Source organism: Eptesicus fuscus, chromosome 5 (genome assembly GCF_027574615.1).
Source record: "Eptesicus fuscus isolate TK198812 chromosome 5, DD_ASM_mEF_20220401, whole genome shotgun sequence".
Classification (NCBI taxonomy): Eukaryota; Metazoa; Chordata; class Mammalia; order Chiroptera; family Vespertilionidae; genus Eptesicus; species Eptesicus fuscus.
The window spans coordinates 2,392,138-2,412,507 of NC_072477.1; the positions used below are offsets into that span (position 1 = coordinate 2,392,138).

The window sequence follows — 20,370 nt, forward strand, 5'->3', positions numbered from 1 at the left end:
GTTCCAAGACCGGAACCACTGGTACCTGCACGACAGGCACGTGCCCTGCTCGGTGCTCCGGATGGACTACCTGGGCGGCGCCCAGGCCCTCTTCATCCTGCCCGACAGCGGGAAGATGGCGCAGGTGGAGGAGGTGCTGACGCCGGAGATGCTCCGCAGGTGGAGCGGCTTGCTGCAGAAGAGGTACCGCGCCGGGCGGGGGCGCGGGGTGGGGTCCTCGCTCTCCCTGCGGCCCTGCCCCGCGCCAGCCTGGAGGAGGCGGCGCCAGCCCTCGGAGGGCCCGGCCCTGTGCCACGGAGGGCCACCTCCGTCAGGAGGGCTGACCGGCCCCTCGGGGGTCAGGAAACCCCAGCCCCCCCTCAGCAGCAGGGAGGCGGGTCCCGTCGCCCGGGGCTGAGTGTAAGGAAGGACCTCCGGGCGGCGTGTGGGATGGAGACCCCCCCCTCCTGTGGCCGGGCATGCGGTCCATGGCATCATCGGGTCCCCACGAAGTGAGGCCCCGGGCCCGACAGAGCCCAGGCGAGGCCGCCCGGAGGGGTCCCCCTTCTCCCTGGGCGCCTGGCTCGCCCACAGAAAGCGACCTCTGTCGGAGAGGAGCCCCCGGGGGTGGAGGGAGGTCCCCCAGACGACAGTCCCCCTGGGCAAGGAGCCTGGCGGGGCCGCCGGGAGCGCTGGGGTGACGGGCGGGCGGCGTGCGCACGCGGAGCTGTGTGACCCTCCGGGGAGGCCCGGCTGGGCGCCGTCCTGGGCGTTCACCGGTGCCTCTTTCAGGGCCTATCACCGGAAGCTCTGGCTGTATCTCCCCAAGTTCTCCGTCTCGGGCTCCTACAACTTAGACGAGCTGCTGCCGCAGCTGGGCATCCAGGACCTGTTTACGCGGCAGGCCAACCTGTCGGGCATCACGGCACAGGAGAACCTGCTGGTGTCCAAGGTGAGTGGCCCGCGGCTCAGCGCCCCCCCCCCCCACCCCGCACCGCCGCGTGTGACCTCAGAGCCGCGTCTGACAATCACCGGGCCTGGGCGCCCAGGAGCCAGCCACCACGTGCTGAGGGGCTGGGGAGAGGCCCGCCCGCCCCGGCCTCAGTCGTCACAGCAACAGACAGCGGCCAATGCACCGCCAGGAGCAGGAGGGTGCGAGGAGGCGGGCTGGGAGGCGGGCGCACACGTGGGTGCGCGTGTCAGAGCTCTCTCAGAGGGAAGGCCTGCGACGTCAGCACGTAGGACACAAGCGCGCTGGAGGGCAGAGCCTTGGACTTGAGGGTCTGAGTCCCGGTGCCGCCTCTCAGGCCCTCACCGGATCGCCTGGTCTCTGCGTGTCTTCCTCGCAGGGAGGCTTAGGAGATTAGAAAGAGCCCCGGCCGGTTTGGCTCAGTGGATAGAGCGTCAGCCTTTGGACTGAAAGGTCCCGGGTTCGATTTCGGTCAAGGGCGTGTACCTGGTCAGGGCTCATGTGGGAGGCAACCAATCAATGTGTCTCTCTCACATCGATGTCTCTCTCTCTGTCTCTCCCCCTCGCTTCCACTCCCTCTGAGAATCATTGGGAAAATAACCTCGGGTGAGGATTAAACAAACAAACAAAAAAAAAAGAAGAAAAAGATTAGCGAGTGCTGGGAACAGGCAGTGCTCAGTGAAGGACACTCACTATTGTATTTCTAAGAGGCCGTCAGCCAAACACCTGCCCCTAGAAATTCCCGCTGGAGACCCCGAGGGGCTGTGGTTTGCTCTCGGGGATCTCTGGCCCCTCAGCCCTCGGCCCCGCTCAGTCCTCCGCTGTGACTCCCCCCAGAGTGTCCACAAGGCCGTTCTGGACGTGGACGAGGCCGGCACCGAGGCCGCGGCGGCCACCAGCATCTCCATCACCTTCTTCTCCGCCGTGCACAACCCCCGCATCCTCAGGTTCAACCGGCCCTTCCTGGTGGCGATCCTCTCGCCCGACACCCAGAGCATCCTCTTCCTGGGCAAGATCGTCAACCCCACCGAGCCCTAGCCCCCGCCGGGAGCTGCTGTCCGCGGGGGGCGTGGCCGGGGTGCAGAGAAGCCAGGGGTCCGGGCAGAAGCTGCTGGAGACGGGAAGGGAGTGGGGGTACCAGACGGGTGTGGACCGGACACGCGGCCCCGCGCGGCTGTGCAGCCCCGGCAGCCCCCGGAAGGCGGGGGCCCCCCTCGCCCCCCGGCATTGTCCCTAGGGTAGCTGTGTGAATTAAACAGACGGATGGCGAGGAGCCTGGTCCAGCGCCTTGTACACAGCAAACGCTTAATAAATGCGCACCTTTCCCGTCCCTCTGGGTCGGCCCCGCACGCCCTGGCGTACCTGGTCCCAGACACAGGGCCGAGGCGCTCCAGGTGCCAGGGGGTTGGTGCGATGTGGGGGGGGGGGTTTGGGGGGAAGGAGAGGGTGCGGGGGGTGCCTTGTTCCGGAATGGGGGACGGGGGGGGGCACTCCACAGGCCTTGGCAGGGAGAACACCAACCAAGTAGTTGCCACAGCAACCTGGTTAGGAAGGCCCCGCCCCTGCCGTGGCCCTGAGGGGCCAGCCTTCCTCCCCGAGGCGAGGCGAGGCGAGGCGCTGGTGGTCGGGGTGCTCTGCCGAGAGGAGGAGCCGGGGTTCAGGTTGGGGCTGCTCTCACGGCCCTGCTCTGCCCTGACGGGCTCTGGGGCCTCGGGCCAATCCCTCCCCTCGGAGGCCTCAGTTTCCCCAGCAGCGCCATCTGAGCTGGCCCGGGCGGTGCAGCTCGGACTGTCTCTGAGGATGTGGGCGAACTCGCTGGGGAGGGGCCCCCCGGAGTCTGGGAGAAGCCTGGACCCTCCCACGGGAGGAGGCAGCCGACCGCCCCGTGTCTGTCCCAAACCCCAGGAATCCCCGCACACCAGCCGCTCTGGGCGGGCCGCCGGGTTTCTCAGGCGGCAGAGACGGGAGGTCTCAGGCACCCCCAGGGTTTCACGTGACTCGGGGGCCTGACTCCGAGCATGTTGGAGGCACGGTGTTCCAGCGGCTGCGTGGCGGCCTGTCCGGACGGAGCCGGGCCACGTGTGGAGAGCGGCGGGCGGTGGGGCCGGAGCCGCAGCGGAGACGGCGCTGGGGAGGGAGCGGCCGAGGACTGGGCGGGGGGCTGCCCTCCCGCCTCTGCCGTCTGCATTTCTCCGGGGCCCGTTCATGCCTCCTCTCTTCCAGGAAACTCACCTGCATCACACACTCCTGGATCCCATTAGACGGAGCATCTCGAAGACAGGGCCCTGTCACCCCACTACCTGGGCCCTGTCACCCCACTACCTGGGCCCTGTCACCCCACTACCTGGGCCCTGCGCACCCCACTACCTGGGCCCTGTCACCCCACTACCTGGGCCCTGTCACCCCACTACCTGGGCCCTGTCACCCCACTACCTGGGCCCTGCGCACCCCACTACCTGGGCCCTGTCACCCCACTACCTGGGCCCTGTCACCCCACTACCTGGGCCCTGTCACCCCACTACCTGGGCCCTGTCACCCCACTTCCTGGGCCCTGTCACCCCACTACCTGGGCCCTGTCACCCCACTACCTGGGCCCTGTCACCCCATTACCTGGGCCCTGTCACCCCACTACCTGGGCCCTGTCACCCCACTACCTGGGCCCTGTCACCCCACTTCCTGGGCCTAGGGCGGATCGCAGGATCTGACACGTGGCTGAGGCCCAGCGATACCTGGCGAATGGATGGGGGGCGGGTGGACACGGACTGAGCGAGCGGAAAGGCTGTGTGAGCGAGGCCCCAGCTGTTTGCTCGGCTCCCCCCGCCAGCTCCCGGGATCGATGGGTAAACACTGAGTCGGCTCCTCCCATTCCAGACGCCCTTTGGACATCAGGAAAGTAAATACATGGGAGGCTCCGGGCGGGACACCTTGTCCCCGTGAGCGGCCCTCCCTCGGGGTCGCACGGGTGGGGCCTTCGTGACGCCGCCCGGGAGGCCGCTTCTGGGGACCCGGGCTCCGTGCTCGCAGGCCGGGGTGTCCGTGAGTCAGAGGTCTCTGCCAGCGGGAGACAGTCTGTCTGTCCTCGGAAGGGAGGCCGAGGGAGGCAGGAGCTCTGTGAGCACCGGGGGTGTAGCCTGGACCCCCGCTGCCGGCGGAGTGGGGAGACGATGGCCCTCATGGGGGGCGGGGAGAGGGGCACCATGGCTTCCCTCGGTCATTCGCCCTCGTCCCACACATACTTCCTTGTCGGGCTGCCGTTAACCAGGAAGCTGGAGGGCCTCCCGGTGGGGGGAAGCTCTTGACATGGGTTGAGCCTCAACCCAGGAACCTGGTTGAAGAGGCTACTGGTCTGATTCCCGGTCAGGGCACAGGCCCGGGCTGTGGGCTCGGTCCCCAGTAGGGGGCGTGCAGGAGGCAGCCGATCCATGATTCTCCTCATTGATGTTTCTCTCTCCCCCTCTCCCTTCCTCTCTGAAATCAATATATATGGAAATAAAATGAAATAAAATAAAAACAAGGCTTGAGCCAGCAACAGCATCTTGGAAGTGTTCTTGGAAGTGTGGGGCCAGGCAGGTGGCAGAGCGGTGGAGGCTCAGCCGCCTGCTCTGCGCGGGCCCGGCCCTCACCCGGCCGCCTGGACACGGCCACTCCGTCCCTCATCACAGCTCGGAGAAGTCCCTCGTGCTTCGGAGCCTCGTTCGTTACGGGTGCGGTCAGGGGGCTGGTAAAGGGCCCCTCCCCTCAGTCCCGGTGAGACTCTGAATCCCTCGCGTTCCCGCCGGAATCTGGCCCGTGGCCCGTGGCGGCGTGAACCCACGGCTGCGGCGAAGCGAACCGGAGGCTGCCGGCCTGGAGTGGCTCTGGGGGTCGAGTGTAAGCTGTTTATCCGACGTCATCAGTAGACCCACAAACGGGTGCTGGCGAGGAGGGGGCGCAAAGGGAGCCTCGAGCACTGCGGGCGGCGCGGGGTGGGGGGGGGACGGTGCCGACGGGCATGGCCACGTGGACAGCAGCATGGAGTTTGCTCCGCACACTGAGAACGGAACCGCCCTCTGACCCAGTGACCCCACTTCTGGGTACGGATCTGAAGAAGCCAAAGCAATCACTGGAGGAACATGCGGCGGCGCCTCTGTGCACGCAGCGGCATCCACAGGAGCCACGCCCCGGCAGCAGCCCAGGTTCCATCCGTGGACACGTGGCTGAAAGCTGTGGGACATTTACACAATGGAAAGCCACTCGGCCGTAGAAAGAGTGAAGTCTTCCCGTTTGAGACATCATAGATGGGCCTGGAGGGCAAGGCCGTCAGTCGGGAAAAGACAAACATCATATGATCTCATTTACACGTGGAAACGTGGAATCAAGGACAATCCCAACAGAAACGGACTCCTAGCCACAGAGAACAGGGCAGTGGCCGCCGGCAGAGGGGGCGAGGGGACGGGGTGGGCAGGCGAAGGGACTGAGTCGTGCGGAGGGCAGTCACAGAGCGGCCTGGGGAGGGTCACGCCGTCGGAATAACTGTACGGAGCCAGCCGGGGGCTGGGCGAACCGGGGAGCTGCCCGCCCGAACCGAACACGAAATCTTAAAAAAGGAGACCAGACTCAGTAAGGACCTTTGACCCGTCCCCCATTTCCTGCCGAGATTCAGGCCGAGACACCTGCTTCCGGAAGGAGCGGTGGGGGTGTCCGCTGCGCCGAGGGCGTGTGTGAGCAGGAGGGCTTCAGGCTGGCCTCGGCCAAACACCCGCCTGCCCCCGTTACTTCTGTCCCCTCGCAGGGCGTTCCCGCCCGTGTCCGCTCCTCCTCACGCCCTGTACGTCCCCACTCCCGCTCCGGCCTCCCTGCCTCCTTTGTCCAAAGCGTCACGCGTTGCCTCACGGTATGCACTTCCCATGTGTATAGGATGCCCATGCGCATACATCAAAGCATGACTCTCTCCTGTTCGTCTGCTTTTGTTGATTTGATTATTAGTCCAGAGGGCAGGACGGAGACGGTGGGCGGGGGTGGGGGTAAGGGTATGTGTCTGTAGCCCCCACCACAGCAAAGTGGCCGCCGGAGCCAGGAACCAGCCCGGGGGGGCGGCTGCCCGGAGTGCCCCTCCCCGTGCCTGTCCAGCCTCTTCTCCCCAGAGCTGAAGCCACCACCTGCAATGCCCCCGCCAGGTAAGACCAAGGCGACAGGAAGGCCGTAACCAGGCCAGGCCTCCGTGCGGGCCCACACCTGGCCTTGGTGGTGAGGGCGGCGGGTCCCCTCACAGATGGAGGGTTCCCTTGCAGGCTGGGGCTCTGGGCTTCTCCCTGGGGGCTGTTTCTTAAAACTACCCAGACTAGCCCTGGCCGGTTTGGCTCAGTGGACAGAGCGACAGCCTGCGGACCGAAGGGTCCGGGTTCGATTCTGGTCATGGGCACGTACGTCGGTTCCAGGCTCCTTCCTGGCCTGGGGCCTGGTTGGAGTGTGTGCAGGAGGCAACCAATCGATGTCATCAGTATTTCTCTGTCTTTCCCTCGCTCTTCCACTCTCTCTAAAAATCAGTGGAAAATATCCTCGGGTGAGGATTAAAAAAAAAATTAACCCGACCAAAGCAATCATCCCCAAAGAGGCATATTTTGGGGTGTTGGGGGATACCACTGTTCCTTTATTGAGCCTCCCTCAGCCCCCTCAGGGGCTCTCTGGGCAGTGGGTAGGTGACCCTGGTCAGAGCCCAGGTGGCTTTGCCAGAAACCTGGAGGCTGCAGGGCAGGGCAGGGCAGGGCTGGAGGGGCGGGGCCGGGGAAGGCGGGGCCGGGAGGGGCGGAGCCACAGCCCACTTGGTCAGTGACAAGTACGGGCTCCACTCCAGCCAGCCTCTGCCGTGCCAGAGCCCGGCCGTCCCCTCCACTGCTGCACCCTCGCCCGGCACAGGGTAAGGACGGGCACGGCACGCGCGGGCCGTGGGCTTGGGGGCCGGTGAGGAGGGTCCGGGAAGGGCTGGCGGTGATGGGGCTGGAGGGCTTCAGCCCAGGGGGGTGCTGGAGTGAGCAGGGAACCCCGCAGTGTCGCGAAGGGCGCAGGCCTCTGGGCAGCCGAGGTGACCTTGGGCGTGACACCAAGTGTGCCGAGCCTCAGTTTCTCTTGGTGAGATGCAACTTACAGCCCCTCTGGGTGGTGACTGGGGATCAATTATGATTGATTAGGGGTGGCTGTCACCCAGGCCTGGTTCCCCCCCCGCCCCCGGCACATCTGGCCACACCTGGACTGTGAGTTGTCACCCTGGAGGGGTCTCCACGCATCGACACCCAGTGAATGGAGAGCAGGAGGCTGCAGACCGCCCCACAGCGCCCAGAGCAGCCGCCTCCCCACAACTCAGAACGGCCCCTCCGAAGGCCAGCAGGCCCGGCCCGGGAGCCTGACACGGGAGCGGGACGATGTCGGTGCACAGGAGGGCTCCCTAAGCCAGACCTGCCCGGCCCTCTGGCCTTCGGAAAGCAGGAAAAGTAACCAGCGTAGTCCGTGTCCCTGGGATAAGGCTGCGGGCGGAGGTGCCGCCCAGCAGGGCCCTCGCAGCTGCCGCAGCAGCCCGCGCCTCTGGCCACGGGTTAAATAAACAAACGAGACTCACACGGAGAGGAGCTGTTAGTTTCTCTAAGGAAACGAGGGGCAGGAAGTGCGGCAATGAGAGGGACCCTGCTCCCCGGGGCCAACACCATCCCCCCGGGTGAACCGCACAGCCTGACCCGGGGGTGAGGGGGGGGGGCGGGGACTGGGGGGCCTGGGGCCCTGGAAGGTGATGGATGTGGGCTGGGCCCTGGTGGTGGGGAAGGTTTCGGTGGTGTGAACGCATCACCAATCTCACCGAGGAGCGCACGGACGCAGGCCCTTTCGTGCGTCCCGCCTTAGGGCAGTGGTTTTAAAAGAGAAAAAGACAAACTGAAGCGGGGCCGTCGTGGGGGAGGGGTTCAGGGGCACCTGGACGTGAGCCCAGGGCCGTGGGCACTCGCTCGGGATACCCCGCTCCGCGCCTCGGTGTGGTCTGACTCCCTGCCTTACAGAGCACGGGAGAGGGGTCCATTCATTCCTTCATTCCTTCATTCATTCCTCAGAGGCGTCTCCCTGACACTGGTGAGCGAGCAGCAGGTGAGGGCCCTTTCCACTGTGAGCACCTACGCTCGTGGGCGGGGGAGGTGGCAGCGAAGGAGGCGGCCCCGAATGCAGAGTATCTGAACCTGTGTGACTGACGGGCTGAAGAAGCAATGGAGCGGCGGTTACACAGAACGGCGGGGGCGGGGAGGGACAGGCCGATGGGTCCCCAAGACCCGCTTCTCGAGGCCTGAGGTCTAGGAGAGGCTGCCCTGGAGGAAGGCAGAGAGAGGGGCCTGGGGCTGGGACGGGCTCGCTGCGTCCGAGGGATTAGGAGAAGACTTCGCTGCGTCCGAGGGATTAGGAGAAGACTTGTGCCGGAGGACAGGTGCCCGGAGGACACACGGCTGCGGTCAGAGCAGGCCGGGCTGAGGCTGGTGAGGGCCAGGCCGAGCGAGGCCACAGGCGCCTGGTGGGCGAGCGCACAATCAGAGTTAAATTTTACCCGATGAACGGGCAGCGCCGCTGGCAGGCTGGGGAGCAGGTGACCTTGATTGTGATTGGACAGTCAGAGCTGTGCAGAGCGGCCCGGGCAGGAGGGGGGTGGCGGGGGAGAGGGGAAGGGGCTTCCTTTTAGAGGGTGGCAGGACCGGACCCGCCTTTCCGAGGGTCAGGAGGGAGGGGAGGGGAGGGGACGTTCCCCAGGCCCTGCTCTCTGGAAGCGCGGCCCCTGGGTCGTCAGGGCCCGAGGGAAGTTGGGGTGCTGGCTTTCCCTCGCCGTGTGGGGACCGGGGCACATTTCCTCTGGAATTAGCACACGGCGGACAGACCCTCCCCCGCCACACACCTGCCTCAGCGGAGCCCCAAACTGACCTGGTGGGACTGCGTTGCCTAACATTTGGAATAAACGCCAGCAGGTTTGGGGCCCATGGATGTTGGGGGGTCACTCTGGCCCGGAGCCCACGTGAACGCGATCGCCCTGCTGTCTTCCCTCGGACACGCCGGCCTCGGGCGCTGGGGAGTCGCCAGGGCAGGCTCTGCGGGCACCCCGGGGGCGCTGTCCTGGGTGCCAGCTCACAGGGCCTGGCGCAGACCCACTCCTGGCTCCAAGTGGGCACACAGCGGTCAAGGCCCCGAGGTGTGACGGCAAAGCCTGGGCCTTGAGACTAGAAACCCTGCAGTGAGCACCCCGAGGCCTCCACACTGGGGGCCTCTCTGACCCTCTGTTTCCTCTTCGGTGCCGATGGTCAGACACCGGCTCCGTGGAGGACTGTAACAGGAGCTAACGTGGGCGGACAGCCTGGAGAGACCGGGGTGCGCACCCGGAGCTACGGGGGTGGGGGTGACGAGGGAGGAGCCACGGGCCGTTCCTCGGGGCTGTGCCTCGGCGCAGTGTGGACGCCGCCAGAGGAACCGGGTTTAATCCCGAGCCTCCCCACCGGCTGGGACGGCAATGCTTTCAGCTGGGCTTCCGTCTCCTCCCTGTGAGACGGGGTCCGCGATGCTCGCTGTGGTGGCGTCATCTTCATCGAGTGTCCTAATGGGGTCTTCGTCAGCAGTGGCTTCCGTACAAGAGGGGGCCCGCGTGGAGCAAGGTTTCTGGGTCCCAAACCCGCAGCCAGGGAGCCTGCGGAAGGGGGGCCTCTCCAAGAGGGCCGGCTCCTCGGGGAGACCCCGTGGGCCCTTGGAGAAGTGGCTTTGGCCCCTCGGGTCTCTGGTGTTTGGGGGGTGGGGACTGTAGGGAGAAGGGCTGCTGGCTACCACAGGCACAGACCCGCCCTGTTTGGGAATAAACTGAGGCCCGGAGAGGGGAAGGGAGGCCTGGGCCAAGGTCAAGGGAGGAAGGGAGGAGGGGAGGAGGGGAGGAGGGGAGGAAGGGAAGAAGGGAGGAAGGGAGGAGGGGAGGAGGGGAGGACGAGGGGAGGAGGGGAGGAAGGGAGGCCCGTAGAGGTCACTCCTGCTCCCCCGCAGCTGCCTCTGGGCTCGGCGTGGGTGGCGGGGGCGGTGCCGTGACTGCTTCTCAGCAGAGTCCTGCTCTCGGGGTGTCTCCCTCGGCAGGAGGCGCCCACGGGCGGAGGAACAGACCCCCTGAAAGGGCTCGGAGAGGACACAGCCGCCTCTTTCCCAGGCCTCCTCGGGGCGGCGCTCGGGCACAGGCCGGGCGTGTGGGCACGGGAGGCCGCCTGCTCCTTGGTTATCTGCAGACCAGGGACTGGCTCTGCCCGGATGCCGGGCACAGAACCGGGGGCTGTGACGCAGAAGCAGAGGAGGCGGCGGGGAGCCAAAGGCGGGGCCGTTTGGAGTGCGGCCTTGGACAGTCAGAACCGGGTCCGAGCCCAAGCTTTGCCGCTACTAGCAAGCGACTCGGCCTCTGAGCCTTGGACGACCCATCTGTGGAACGGGGCGTAGAGGAACTTACCTCCTCGGTGGGCGTGAGGCTCAAGGCGTCGGTACACGTGAGGACGGAGCAGCGCCCGGCGGTGGGTGCGGCCATGGCCATGCGGTTCTGGGGAGTCCAAGGTTCTGCACAGAACATTCCACATGGGCCTCCTTGGTGAGCTCAGGTGCAGTCTGGGGCCAGGCCCGTGCCTGGGGCCTGTTTGGAGTCGCTCCGTTTGGCTCAGAGACGGGACTGCAGCCCAGTGCTGCCCGACTGCTGAGCTCATTGGTATCTGCCCCCCCCCCGCCCCACCCGCTCCCCTCCGCCCCTCCATCCCCTCACACACGCCCCAGCCTCAGCTGCAGGGCCGCTCTGCAGCAATGCCCAGTGCAGCTGGCCAGGGCCCGTGGGAGTTTGGTTTTGCGTGGGTCACGTGGCTCTGGCAGTGCTCGTGCCGAGGCTGGGGCCTGATGACGGGGGAGGGGGGGTCCCAGCTGAAGGGGGTTCACACAAGCACAGGCTTCCATCAGGGCAGACCACAGCAGTGTGGCACCCTTTGCGTGGCCGCTGCTGGAGAGAGAGAGAGAGAGCAAGCATGCACCCCACAGCAGAGCGGAGGGAGGAAGTGGGGTCTCAGGGGTGGAGGGGTGGCCCTGGCCAGGTGCTGCCACACCCACAGCTCACACTCCTGGAGCTCCAGGTCTGTGCCTGCATTTGGCTCATTTTTCTAAAATATGTATTTTTGTTGATTTCAGAGAGGAAAGGAGAGGGAGAGAGAGAGAAACATCAGTGATGAGAGAGAAGCATTGATGGGCTGCCTCCTGCACGCCCCCCGCTGGGGATGGAGCCCACAACCCGGGCCTGTGCCCCGACCGGGAATCGAACCGGGACCTCCTGGGTCACAGATTGGCACGCACCCACGGAGCCCCGCCGGCCGGCCCAGCCTCTCCCTGGGAGGCCGCTCTTTGGTGGGGGGTTCTCGGGAATCAGCCGGCTCACGCCACCGGCTCTCTCCCCTGAGCAGCCCCGCGGGCCACGCCGCCTCCTGAGCGCGTCCTCTCGCTCTCCCTCCAGAACCAGAGGCGCCGCCATGCAGCTCCGCCTGCTCCTCTGCCTGGCGCTCCTCAGCCCGCAGGGCTCCAGCCTCCGCCACCAGCACTCCTGGCCGGCCAGGAAGAGGGCCAGGGAGCTGCCGGCCGCCGCCACGGCCGCCCCCGCTCACAGGAACTTCACCTTCGACCTCTTCAGGGCCTTGGTGGCCGCCGACCCCGACCAGAACATCTTCTTCTCCCCGCTGAGCATCTCCATGCCGCTGGCCATGATCTCCCTGGGGGCGCGGTCCAGCACGAAGGCGCAGATCCTGGAGGGCCTGGGCCTCGGCGCCCAGGGCGGCCCCGAGGAGGACGCGCTCCACCAGGGCTTCCGCCGGCTGCTGCAGGGGCTGCGCCGGCCCCCGGAGGACCTGCAGCTGAGCCTGGGCAGCGCGCTGTTCGTCCGGCCCGCCGTGCGCGTCCGGGACGCCTTCCTGAGCGCCATGAGGACGCTGTACCTGGCAGACGCGGTCCCCACCAACTTCGAGGACCCCGCAGCGGCCCAGAAGCAGATCAACGATTACGTGGCCAAGCAGACGGAAGGCAGGATCGTGGACTTGGTGAAGGACTTGGACAGCTCCGAGGTCATGGTCATGGTGAGCTACATCTTCTTCAAAGGTAAGACCCTCGGGCTCCCACCTGCGCCTCCTCTTTCTTTTCAGCGGCTTTTGTTAAAAGAATGCTCCAGCCCTGGGCGGTTTGGCTCAGTGGATAGGGCGTCAGCCTGCGGACCAAAGGGTCCCGGGTTCGATTCCGGTCAGGGGCACGTACCTTGGTTGCAGGCTCCTCCCTGGCCCAGGCCCTGGTCGGGGCTCCTGCAGGAGGCAACCCATCGATGTCTTTCTCTCACATCGATGTCTCTCTCTGTCTCTCCCTCTCTCTTCCACTCTCGCTAAAAGTCAAAGGAAAAATATCCTCGGGTGAGGGTTAACAGAAACACAGCAAACAAAAGGAACCCCCACTCCGCCCGCACAGAGGGCGGTGCCTGCGGGTAGGGCACAGCGGCCGGCGGCGTGGTAGGAGGTGTTCTGACGGAGCAGGGGTGTTCACGACGGTGCAGTTTTCTCTGCTGGGGAAGAGCTGCTTCCTGTCGGGGGCCCCTGGGGACCCCTGAAGTCACAGCTCCTGAAGCGTGAGGGGGTCGTGGCCACTGTGCCAGAGAAACGGACCCAGGGCTGCGTGGGGCGGGACCGCGGGCCTGGGAAGGACGCAGAGGGCCTTTCCCAGGCCACTCCGGTTGCCCCGATCCTCACGGTCCTATAGGGGCTCCTTCCTTTGCCAAGAAACCCCAGGACAAGAGCCTCCTCCTCTGACGTCTCCCCCTCCCCGAGAGCGAAGCCCCAGACTCAGCCCTGACACTTCTCACGGGGTCCCCCCTCATCTCAGCTCTCCCTCCCGCACCCGCCTCTGAAGCAGCCCTTCCCCGCCGCTGGGCCACGAGAATGTTCAGAACATGCAGCACCTGATGTGGGTGGGGGCCCGGACCTCTCCTCCCGGAGAGCAGAGCGTCAGAGAGACAAGGACAACGGCCAACACAGCAGCCGTCCGCTGCGAATGGGCCAGAAGGACCCTTTGGTGTTCTGTGTCGGACGGCCACGTTACACTTCTCTTGGCGTGCCTGCCGCCGAGTGTGACTCCCTGGTGTGTGTGGTGAGCCTGCCGCCGAGTGTGAGTCCCTGGTGTGTGTGGTGTGTCTGCCGCCGAGCGTGAGTCCCTGGTGTGTGTGGTGAGCCTGCCGCCGAGCGTGAGTCCCTGGTGTGTGTGGTGTGTCTGCCGCCGAGTGTGAGTCCCTGGTGTGTGTGGTGAGCCTGCCGCTGAGTGTGAGTCCCTGGTGTGTGTGGTGTGCCTGCCCCCGAGTGTGAGTCCCTGGTGTGTGTGGTGAGCCTGCCCCCGAGTGTGAGTCCCTGGTGTGTGTGGTGTGCCTGCCGCTGAGTGTGAGTCCCTGGTGTGTGTGGTGAGCCTGCCCCCGAGTGTGAGTCCCTGGTGTGTGTGGTGAGCCTGCCGCCGAGCGTGAGTCTCTGGTGTGTGTGGTGAGCCTGCCCCCGAGCGTGAGTCCTGGTGTGTGTGGTGAGCCTGCCCCCGAGCGTGAGTCCTGGTGTGTGTGGTGAGCCTGCCCCCGAGCGTGAGTCCTGGTGTGTGTGGTGAGCCTGCCCCCGAGCGTGAGTCCCTGGTGTGTGTGGTGAGCCTGCCGCCGAGCGTGAGTCCCTGGTGTGTGTGGTGAGCCTGCCGCCGAGCGTGAGTCCCTGGTGTGTGTGGTGAGCCTGCCCCCGAGCGTGAGTCCTGGTGTGTGTGGTGAGCCTGCCGCCGAGCGTGAGTCCCTGGTGTGTGTGGTGAGCCTGCCGCCGAGCGTGAGTCCCTGGTGTGTGTGGTGAGCCTGCCCCCGAGCGTGAGTCCTGGTGTGTGTGGTGAGCCTGCCCCCGAGCGTGAGTCCCTGGTGTGTGTGGTGAGCCTGCCCCCGAGTGTGAGTCCCTGGTGTGTGTGGTGTGCCTGCCCCCGAGTGTGAGTCCCTGGTGTGTGTGGTGTGCCTGCCGCCGAGTGTGAGTCCCTGGTGTGTCCGCAGGAGATGACAGGGTTGACAATCGCTGCTCTGCAGGCTGAGGCCCTGGGTGCCCTGGGTGGGGCTGGCTGAGGGCGGGAGGGAGAGATGCAGAGGGGAGAGGAGGAGAGGGGAGGGGAGGGAAGGGGAGGGAGCGGAGGTGAGAAGGGAAGGGAGAAAAGGAGTTAAATGTTAACCACCTCCCCCTTCCTATGGCCACGGAGGGGGGTATGGAGCTTGGAGTCTAAGCTTCTCCCCCGCCCAGGGCTATTCCCATTACAACAGGCCGCAGAGGACACCTGTGAAATGAACGAAGGGGGTGATGGGGTGGGGTCCACATTTGATAGCTATTGAGAAGGTGCCTGTAATTACGTGTGTCACTCTGATCACCGCCCCCCCACCCCCCCGCCGGCCCCGGAAGCAGACTGAGCAGGAGCTAATTGAGGGCTTCCCAGCAGGAAACCTTACAAACCTTCGCCCCAAACTTCGATGCGCAGCTCATGTTGGGGAAAGAGAGAAATAGAATGTGTAGCTGGGGCGTGGCCTCTCCAGCCAGCCTCCCTCTCACCTCTCTGCTTGGACATTTGACCTCCAGCTGCATCGGAGAATCAAGCAAACATCAGGGGTCTGAGGGCCCCCGAGGGCGTGAACACTGACTTCCTTGCGTTGCAAATGTCCCAAAAGCCCCCTGGAAAGTTCCAGCCCCCAAATAATAAAGGGGCCGCCGTGGGGCTCCGCAGCCCCTGCTCCCCACCAGGTGGCTCTAAAGGGGATGATCTCTGGGGAATGGGTTCCTTGTCCGAGCTTTCCCTGAGCTGAGAATTCCCGTTTCTGTCCGCGTTTGCCTCTAGCTAAGTGGGAGACTCGCTTCGACCCCCAGAGCACCCGCATGCAGGACTTCCACGTGACCCCGGAGACGGTGGTTCAGGTGCCCATGATGAGGCGCGAGGACGAGTTTGACTACCTCCTGGACCGGAGCCTCTCCTGCAGGGTCGTGGGGCTCCCCTACCAAGGCAACGCCACGGCCCTCTTCGTTCTCCCCAGCGAGGGCCGGATGGAGAAGGCGGAGGCCGGCCTGAACCAGGAGATCCTAACCAAGTGGCTCAAGAAGCTCACAAAGAGGTGTTTCCGACGGGACTGGCCAGCCTCGCCCTGCACCCCACCCAGGGAGACCGTGTCCCCTGGGGCCACCGCTGGGGGCGGAGCACTCACCCAGCCCAGGAGCTGCCTCCAGGCCCAGGGGCATCAGGGGACGTCCCGGCCCGGGGCCTGGCCCAGATGCAGGGGTTGGGGCTGGACGCTGCTTTCCTGGCGGTGCCGTCGGAGTGGGCAGTGAGCCCTGGGCTGCCCAGTCCTGGTCCAGAGTGGCACGGACTCTCCTCTAGGCCAAGGGCGAAGGGTCACGTGGAGCTGAGGGGAGATGGCAGGGACATGAGCCGATGACCCAGTGCTCTGGAAGAGTCTAGAAAGGTCCTCTTCTCTTCTCTTCCAGGAAGCTCCAGCTTTACCTTCCCAAGTTCTCCATCGAGGGCTCCTACCAGCTGGAGACAATCCTCCCCACGCTGGGCATCAGGGACCTCTTCACCTCCCGCGCCGACCTGGCCGGCTTCACCAACCACTCCAACATCCAGGTGTCTCAGGTGAGCCGGGGGTCCTGAGCATCTGCTCCCAGAGACATTCTGTTCTTTCTGTTCTGTTCTATTCATTCTATTCTGTTCTATTCATTCTATTCTATTCTGTTCTATTCATTCTATTCTGTTCTGTTCTATTCATTCTATTCTGTTCTGTTCTATCCATTCTATTCTTTCTGTTCTGTTCTATTCATTCTATTCTGTTTTGTTCTATTCATTCTATTCTGTTCTATTCATTCTATTCTGTTCTGTTCTATTCATTCTATTCTGTTTTGTTCTATTCATTCTATTCTGTTCTATTCATTCTATTCTTTCTATTCTATTCTATTCTATCTTTCTATTCTATTCTATTCTATTCTATTCTATTCTATTCTATTCTATTCTATTCTTTTGTTCTGATCCATCCCATCCCATCCCATCCCATCCCATCCCATCCCATCCCATTCTATTCCATTCTATTCCACTCCACTCCACATTCCATATTCTTTCTCTATCCTCTTTTTCTCCAAGAAGCAAAGTTTCCATGTCTCACACCCTCTGTGCAATGAGAAGCCATAGCCAGCACTGCCTTGGGGGAAGGAGCCCTGGATTAAACCATCAAAACTCAAAACCAGGTGGCAACTCCTCCCCTCATTAGCTGTGTGGCCTCCAACAATGACCTGACCTCTCTGAGCCCCCTCTCCCCCTGTAAAGTCGGAGCGTCCACCCTCACCGCGAGATGCCATGAGAATTCGCCGAAACACGTGAGGGCACCTGGCCTGGCGCACAGCAACTGCACCATTGCGTCGTTTCCCGCCTGCTGAGGCTCGGTTGTGGGGAGCCTTGGACAGTGACGCCATGGGCGGGGCTTTGCCCGTGGGCCGGCCCCCCCCAGCCCCGGTGAGTGGGTGCCTGTGTCTCCCGGCAGATGGTGCACAAAGCCGTGGTGGAGGTGGACGAGTCGGGGACCCAAGCGGCCGCAGCCACGGGTGTGGTGTTTGCATTCAGGTCGGCCCGAGTGGGCTCTCAGATGATCGTGTTCAACAGGCCCTTCCTGATGGCGATCGTGAACGCTGAGGGCGTCCTCTTCCTGGGCAAGGTGACCCGCCCCGCGGGGGCGCACTCCTCCTGAGCCCCGGCCTCCCCAGCGGGCGGTGCGGCGCTCTGTGGCCACCCGTCTGCGGAGGCCTAGTGAGACGCGCAGGCTGAGTGACGAGCGAGACCTCCGCAAGCAACAGTAGCAGCACCGACGCGCCAGGACGGCTTCTTCCCGCACCCGGCGAGGCCAGGCGCCCGGAAGGGCCGGAGGACACTCGGTCACGCCCTCGCCGCTCACCAGTGGCGATTCGCACTGAGGCCCCGAGAGCTTGACGGACTTGTCCAAGGTCACACGGCAGGTTAGAAGCCCAGGACCCGGCCCCTGATTCCCAGCCCAGCGCCACCGGCTCCACAGGAAGGTGGTCCCAGTAGACATTCCGCCAGGAAGCATGTGTCCAAGCCCAGCCCCTCCCCACCCCAACCCCCCTCAAGCCCCCCGTCAGCAACACCGGCCGCCATCCTGATGGTTGAGAGGGAGCACTGGGACGGAGTCTGCAGTGGGGCTCTGGCCCGGCCAACCAGCTGTGTGACGTTGGGGTCATGCTCTCCCTCTCTGGACTCGGTTTCTCCACGAATGCACTGAAGGGTCAGGTCGAGGACAGAAGGGTCCTGACATCATGTCGAAAGGCTGGAGTGTCACCTGCCAATCACAGCTGACATCACCACTCCTCCTTTGAGAAAAGCGAGGGGACCGTGGGGTGGAGGTGGCCCGCCCAGGGCCATCCCGTCCCGTGGAGGGAGTTACAGCCCCGGGGCGTGGCTGGCGGGGGCATGGAGGCCCGGTGCCAACCCTAGGCTATCGTTTGAAGACCCTGCTGACCGGGGGTGGGCTGCAGTGCCCGCCATAGCAATAAAGCGTTTGCAGACACAGGTGTCCGTGTCCTGAGGAAGCAGCTCTGGGGATGGTGGCATCACCAGCGCCTTCCGGCCAGGTGCCAGGCGCTTCGCAACAGCCCCTACGAAGCGGCGTATTGTCCCCATTTTACAGACAGGGACGGTGAGGCTTGCCGAGAGCGGGCGGCCTACCCCGCCACACAGCTCCTGGGGGCGGAGGCAGGATCTGCCTCTGAATCGAGGCCCTGGCCTCACCGTTCGCGCTGGGCTCCGTGTAGAGCAGACATGAGCAGGAAACAGAAGCTGAGTCAGGCGCACCTTGGCCGTAAGCTTCCCCCGCCCTCCACCCCCCAGTGATCCAGGCAGGCGCACCCTCCTTCACAAAACCCACCCCATGTCCCTGTCCATCCGCCTTAAAGGGCCCGTGGATGAAGAAGCAAACGAATCCTTCGCTCAGTCTCACCCCGTCCCCTGCACTCGCTGCCCCCAGCTCTGCCCCCGAGAGTCTGCGCACCCTCCCTGCAGGCGTGCCCCGGGCTTGCTCTCCGCGGGGCTGCCCACACGCTGACCCGGGGTCCGGACTGCATCACACAAGGGTGCCCCTGAGCACCAACAAGACCGGAACCCCAGGCTTTGACCGTTCCCCACAGTCCTAAGCACCTCCTCTGGCCAGCCAGAGGGCACACTTTGCATCCGGGATCGACCTCATTAATCCCTGAACAACCCTGCCGGCTTGTACCCATTTCACAGAGGGCAGCCTAAGTGCTCGCCCAGAGCCCGCAGCTGATGGCAGTGCCAGGCCCTGGCCCTGGGGCCCAGAGGGCACGTGTTGGCTGGTGGCAGGGCAGGTGGCTCACCCCAGCCAGACAGCTTGTCTGCATCTGTGATTCGAGCTCAGGACGGCTTCTCGGGACTGGGCCCCCTCGCCGGCCTGTGTGCCTTTCCCTTGCGACATGCCTCCTCTGCTTCGGCAAACACGTCTCCGTGGTTTACCCAGCCAGTCCAAGGCCAGGAGGCCCTGCCCCTGTGGCATGCGGAAGGCCAAGGTCCAGCCCTGTCTAACGTTACTGGGCAAATGGTGGCACAGCAGCTACTGTGTGCGCGATTGGGGTGGGTGGGCTCTGGGGGCCCACGCGGGAGCCCAGGCTGCGGGGCACGCCCTCCAGCGCCCCTGGGTGTCCTGGCGGGCTGTGTAACGCCATTGTCACGTGATTCTGGGAGGAGCAAAACCCTATAGCAGCCCAGAGAGAAAGACAGAGACAGAGAGAGACGGAATGAACGTCTGGGGTTCGGGAAAACTTTCACGGAAGAGGTGGCACGAGCTTCCCCTGAAGAACACGTGGGACCTTGACAGACAGCAGTTTGGGAGCAGGAATGGGGCTTCGAGGCCCAGGGAACAGGGCTGGAGAAGAGCATGACGCCGAGTGGCTGCGGTGTGAACGGGAAACCCACACCTCCCTCTGGACCAGGGTGGGGGGAGGAGGGACCGTGCCTGCAGCCCCGCGACAGGGACCCTGCGCACACCTGGTGGATTGTCTGTGCCTGACTTGAGAGTAGTTTGGCCATCATGCCGCACCCGAGCACCCCCAGGCCCCTCTTGGCCCTCACTGTCCGGGCTGCGCATCAGTAGAGGAATCCACTCAACCCTCTAGGGGGCGCGCCCTCCTCAGGGCGGATGTCCCTTTGCTTCCATGCCCCGCTGGCCATGCCTTTGATGGGGCTCACGGTCCCACCTGGTGCCAAGGGGCTGGGTCTGCAGGTGCCTGTGCTCCCTCAGGGCCTTCTTTCGGAGCCACTGGGGATGTGCCCGCAACCAAGGTACATGCCCTTGACTGGAATCGAACCCGGGACCCTTCAGTCCACAGGCTTACGCTCTATCCACTGAGCTAAACCAGTTAGGGCAGTGGCTAGATTTTTTAAAACTTTTCAAATCAGCTGACATTCTAATGGGTACTTCCCTGTAGGTAATTTTCTGTCTCGCTTTTGCTTCCTTTAAGATTCTTTTTTTTTTTTTTTTTGTCTTTAATGTTTATCATTTTGATTATGATGTGTCCTGGAGTTGGTCTCTTTAAGCTCATCATGATTGGAATTCTCTGTGCTTCCTGAACTTGTGTGACTTTTTCCTTCACCAGGTCAGGGAATTTTTCTGTCATTATTTCTTTAAACAGGTTCTCTATTCCCTGCTCACTTTCTTCTTCCTCTAGTACTCCTATAATGTGGATGTTGTTATATTTCGTGGTGTCCCAAAGTTCCCTTAAACCAGTGATGGGCAACCTTTTGAGCTTGGTGTGTCAAACTTCACCAAAAAACTGAGCATAACTCGGGTAGTGTGTCACTTTGAGGAAAAAACTTAACTCCAAGACTCTAGTCGCAAATGTTTCATCCTCAGGAGCAGCAAATGTTTCATCCTCAGCATGCGGCCGCGTGTCATCAGAAATGGCTACGCGTGTCAGTGCTGACACATGTGTCATAGGTTCACCATCACTGCCTTAAACTATCCTCCTGGTATTTAATTCTTTTTTTTTTTTCTTTTTGCTGCTCAAATTGGGTGTTTTTTTCTACCTTGTCTTCCAAGTCACTGACTCTTGTCTTTTGCCTCATCTAATCTGCTTTTTATTCCTTCCGGTGTATTCTTGATGTCAGATATGTTATTCTTCATTTACAACCGATTCTTACTTATGATTTCTATTTCTTGTTTCATATTGTTGTAGTTCCCATGGAGTTTCTTGAAATTGTCATTAAGTTCCTTGAGCATCCTTAAAACCATTACTTTGAATTCTATATCTGATAAATTGCTTCCCTCCATTTTGTTTAGCCCCCTT

At 63.4% G+C, this 20,370-nt stretch overlaps 2 protein-coding genes across 3 annotated transcripts in view; both read left to right on the forward strand.

The window, feature by feature from the left end:
* The window catches only part of LOC103302509 (kallistatin), a 31,241-nt gene extending 28,978 nt beyond the window's left edge, over positions 1-2,263 (forward strand). For both annotated transcript variants that reach the window (XM_054715737.1, XM_054715736.1), the window contains 3 exons: positions 1-183; positions 772-931; positions 1,787-2,263. The exon at positions 1-183 is cut by the window's left edge and continues 88 nt beyond it. In XM_054715737.1, coding sequence (XP_054571712.1) covers positions 1-183; positions 772-931; positions 1,787-1,987 — 544 coding nt within the window. In that variant the 3' untranslated portion in view covers positions 1,988-2,263. The remainder of the gene's footprint in view (positions 184-771; positions 932-1,786) is intronic.
* A 4,521-nt stretch (positions 2,264-6,784) lies between these two features.
* On the forward strand, positions 6,785-17,572 carry LOC103302524 (plasma serine protease inhibitor-like). Its single transcript, XM_054715439.1, has 5 exons — positions 6,785-6,845; positions 11,454-12,088; positions 14,858-15,128; positions 15,499-15,646; positions 16,545-17,572. The coding sequence occupies exons 2-5, from the start codon at positions 11,470-11,472 to the stop codon at positions 16,746-16,748; spliced, it is 1,242 nt and encodes a 413-aa protein (XP_054571414.1). The 5' UTR covers positions 6,785-6,845; positions 11,454-11,469; the 3' UTR covers positions 16,749-17,572.
* Positions 17,573-20,370: the final 2,798 nt, after the last annotated feature.

Excerpts from the sequence above, each read along its gene's own strand:
- LOC103302524 (XM_054715439.1), top strand. The coding sequence starts at position 11,470 with ATGCAGCTCCGCCTGCTCCTCTGCCTGGCGCTCCTCAGCCCGCAGGGC. Across the intron at positions 15,129-15,498 it reads CTCAAGAAGCTCACAAAGAG|GAAGCTCCAGCTTTACCTTC; the intron begins GTGTTTCCGACG and ends CTTCTCTTCCAG. Across the intron at positions 15,647-16,544 it reads CCAACATCCAGGTGTCTCAG|ATGGTGCACAAAGCCGTGGT; the intron begins GTGAGCCGGGGG and ends GTCTCCCGGCAG.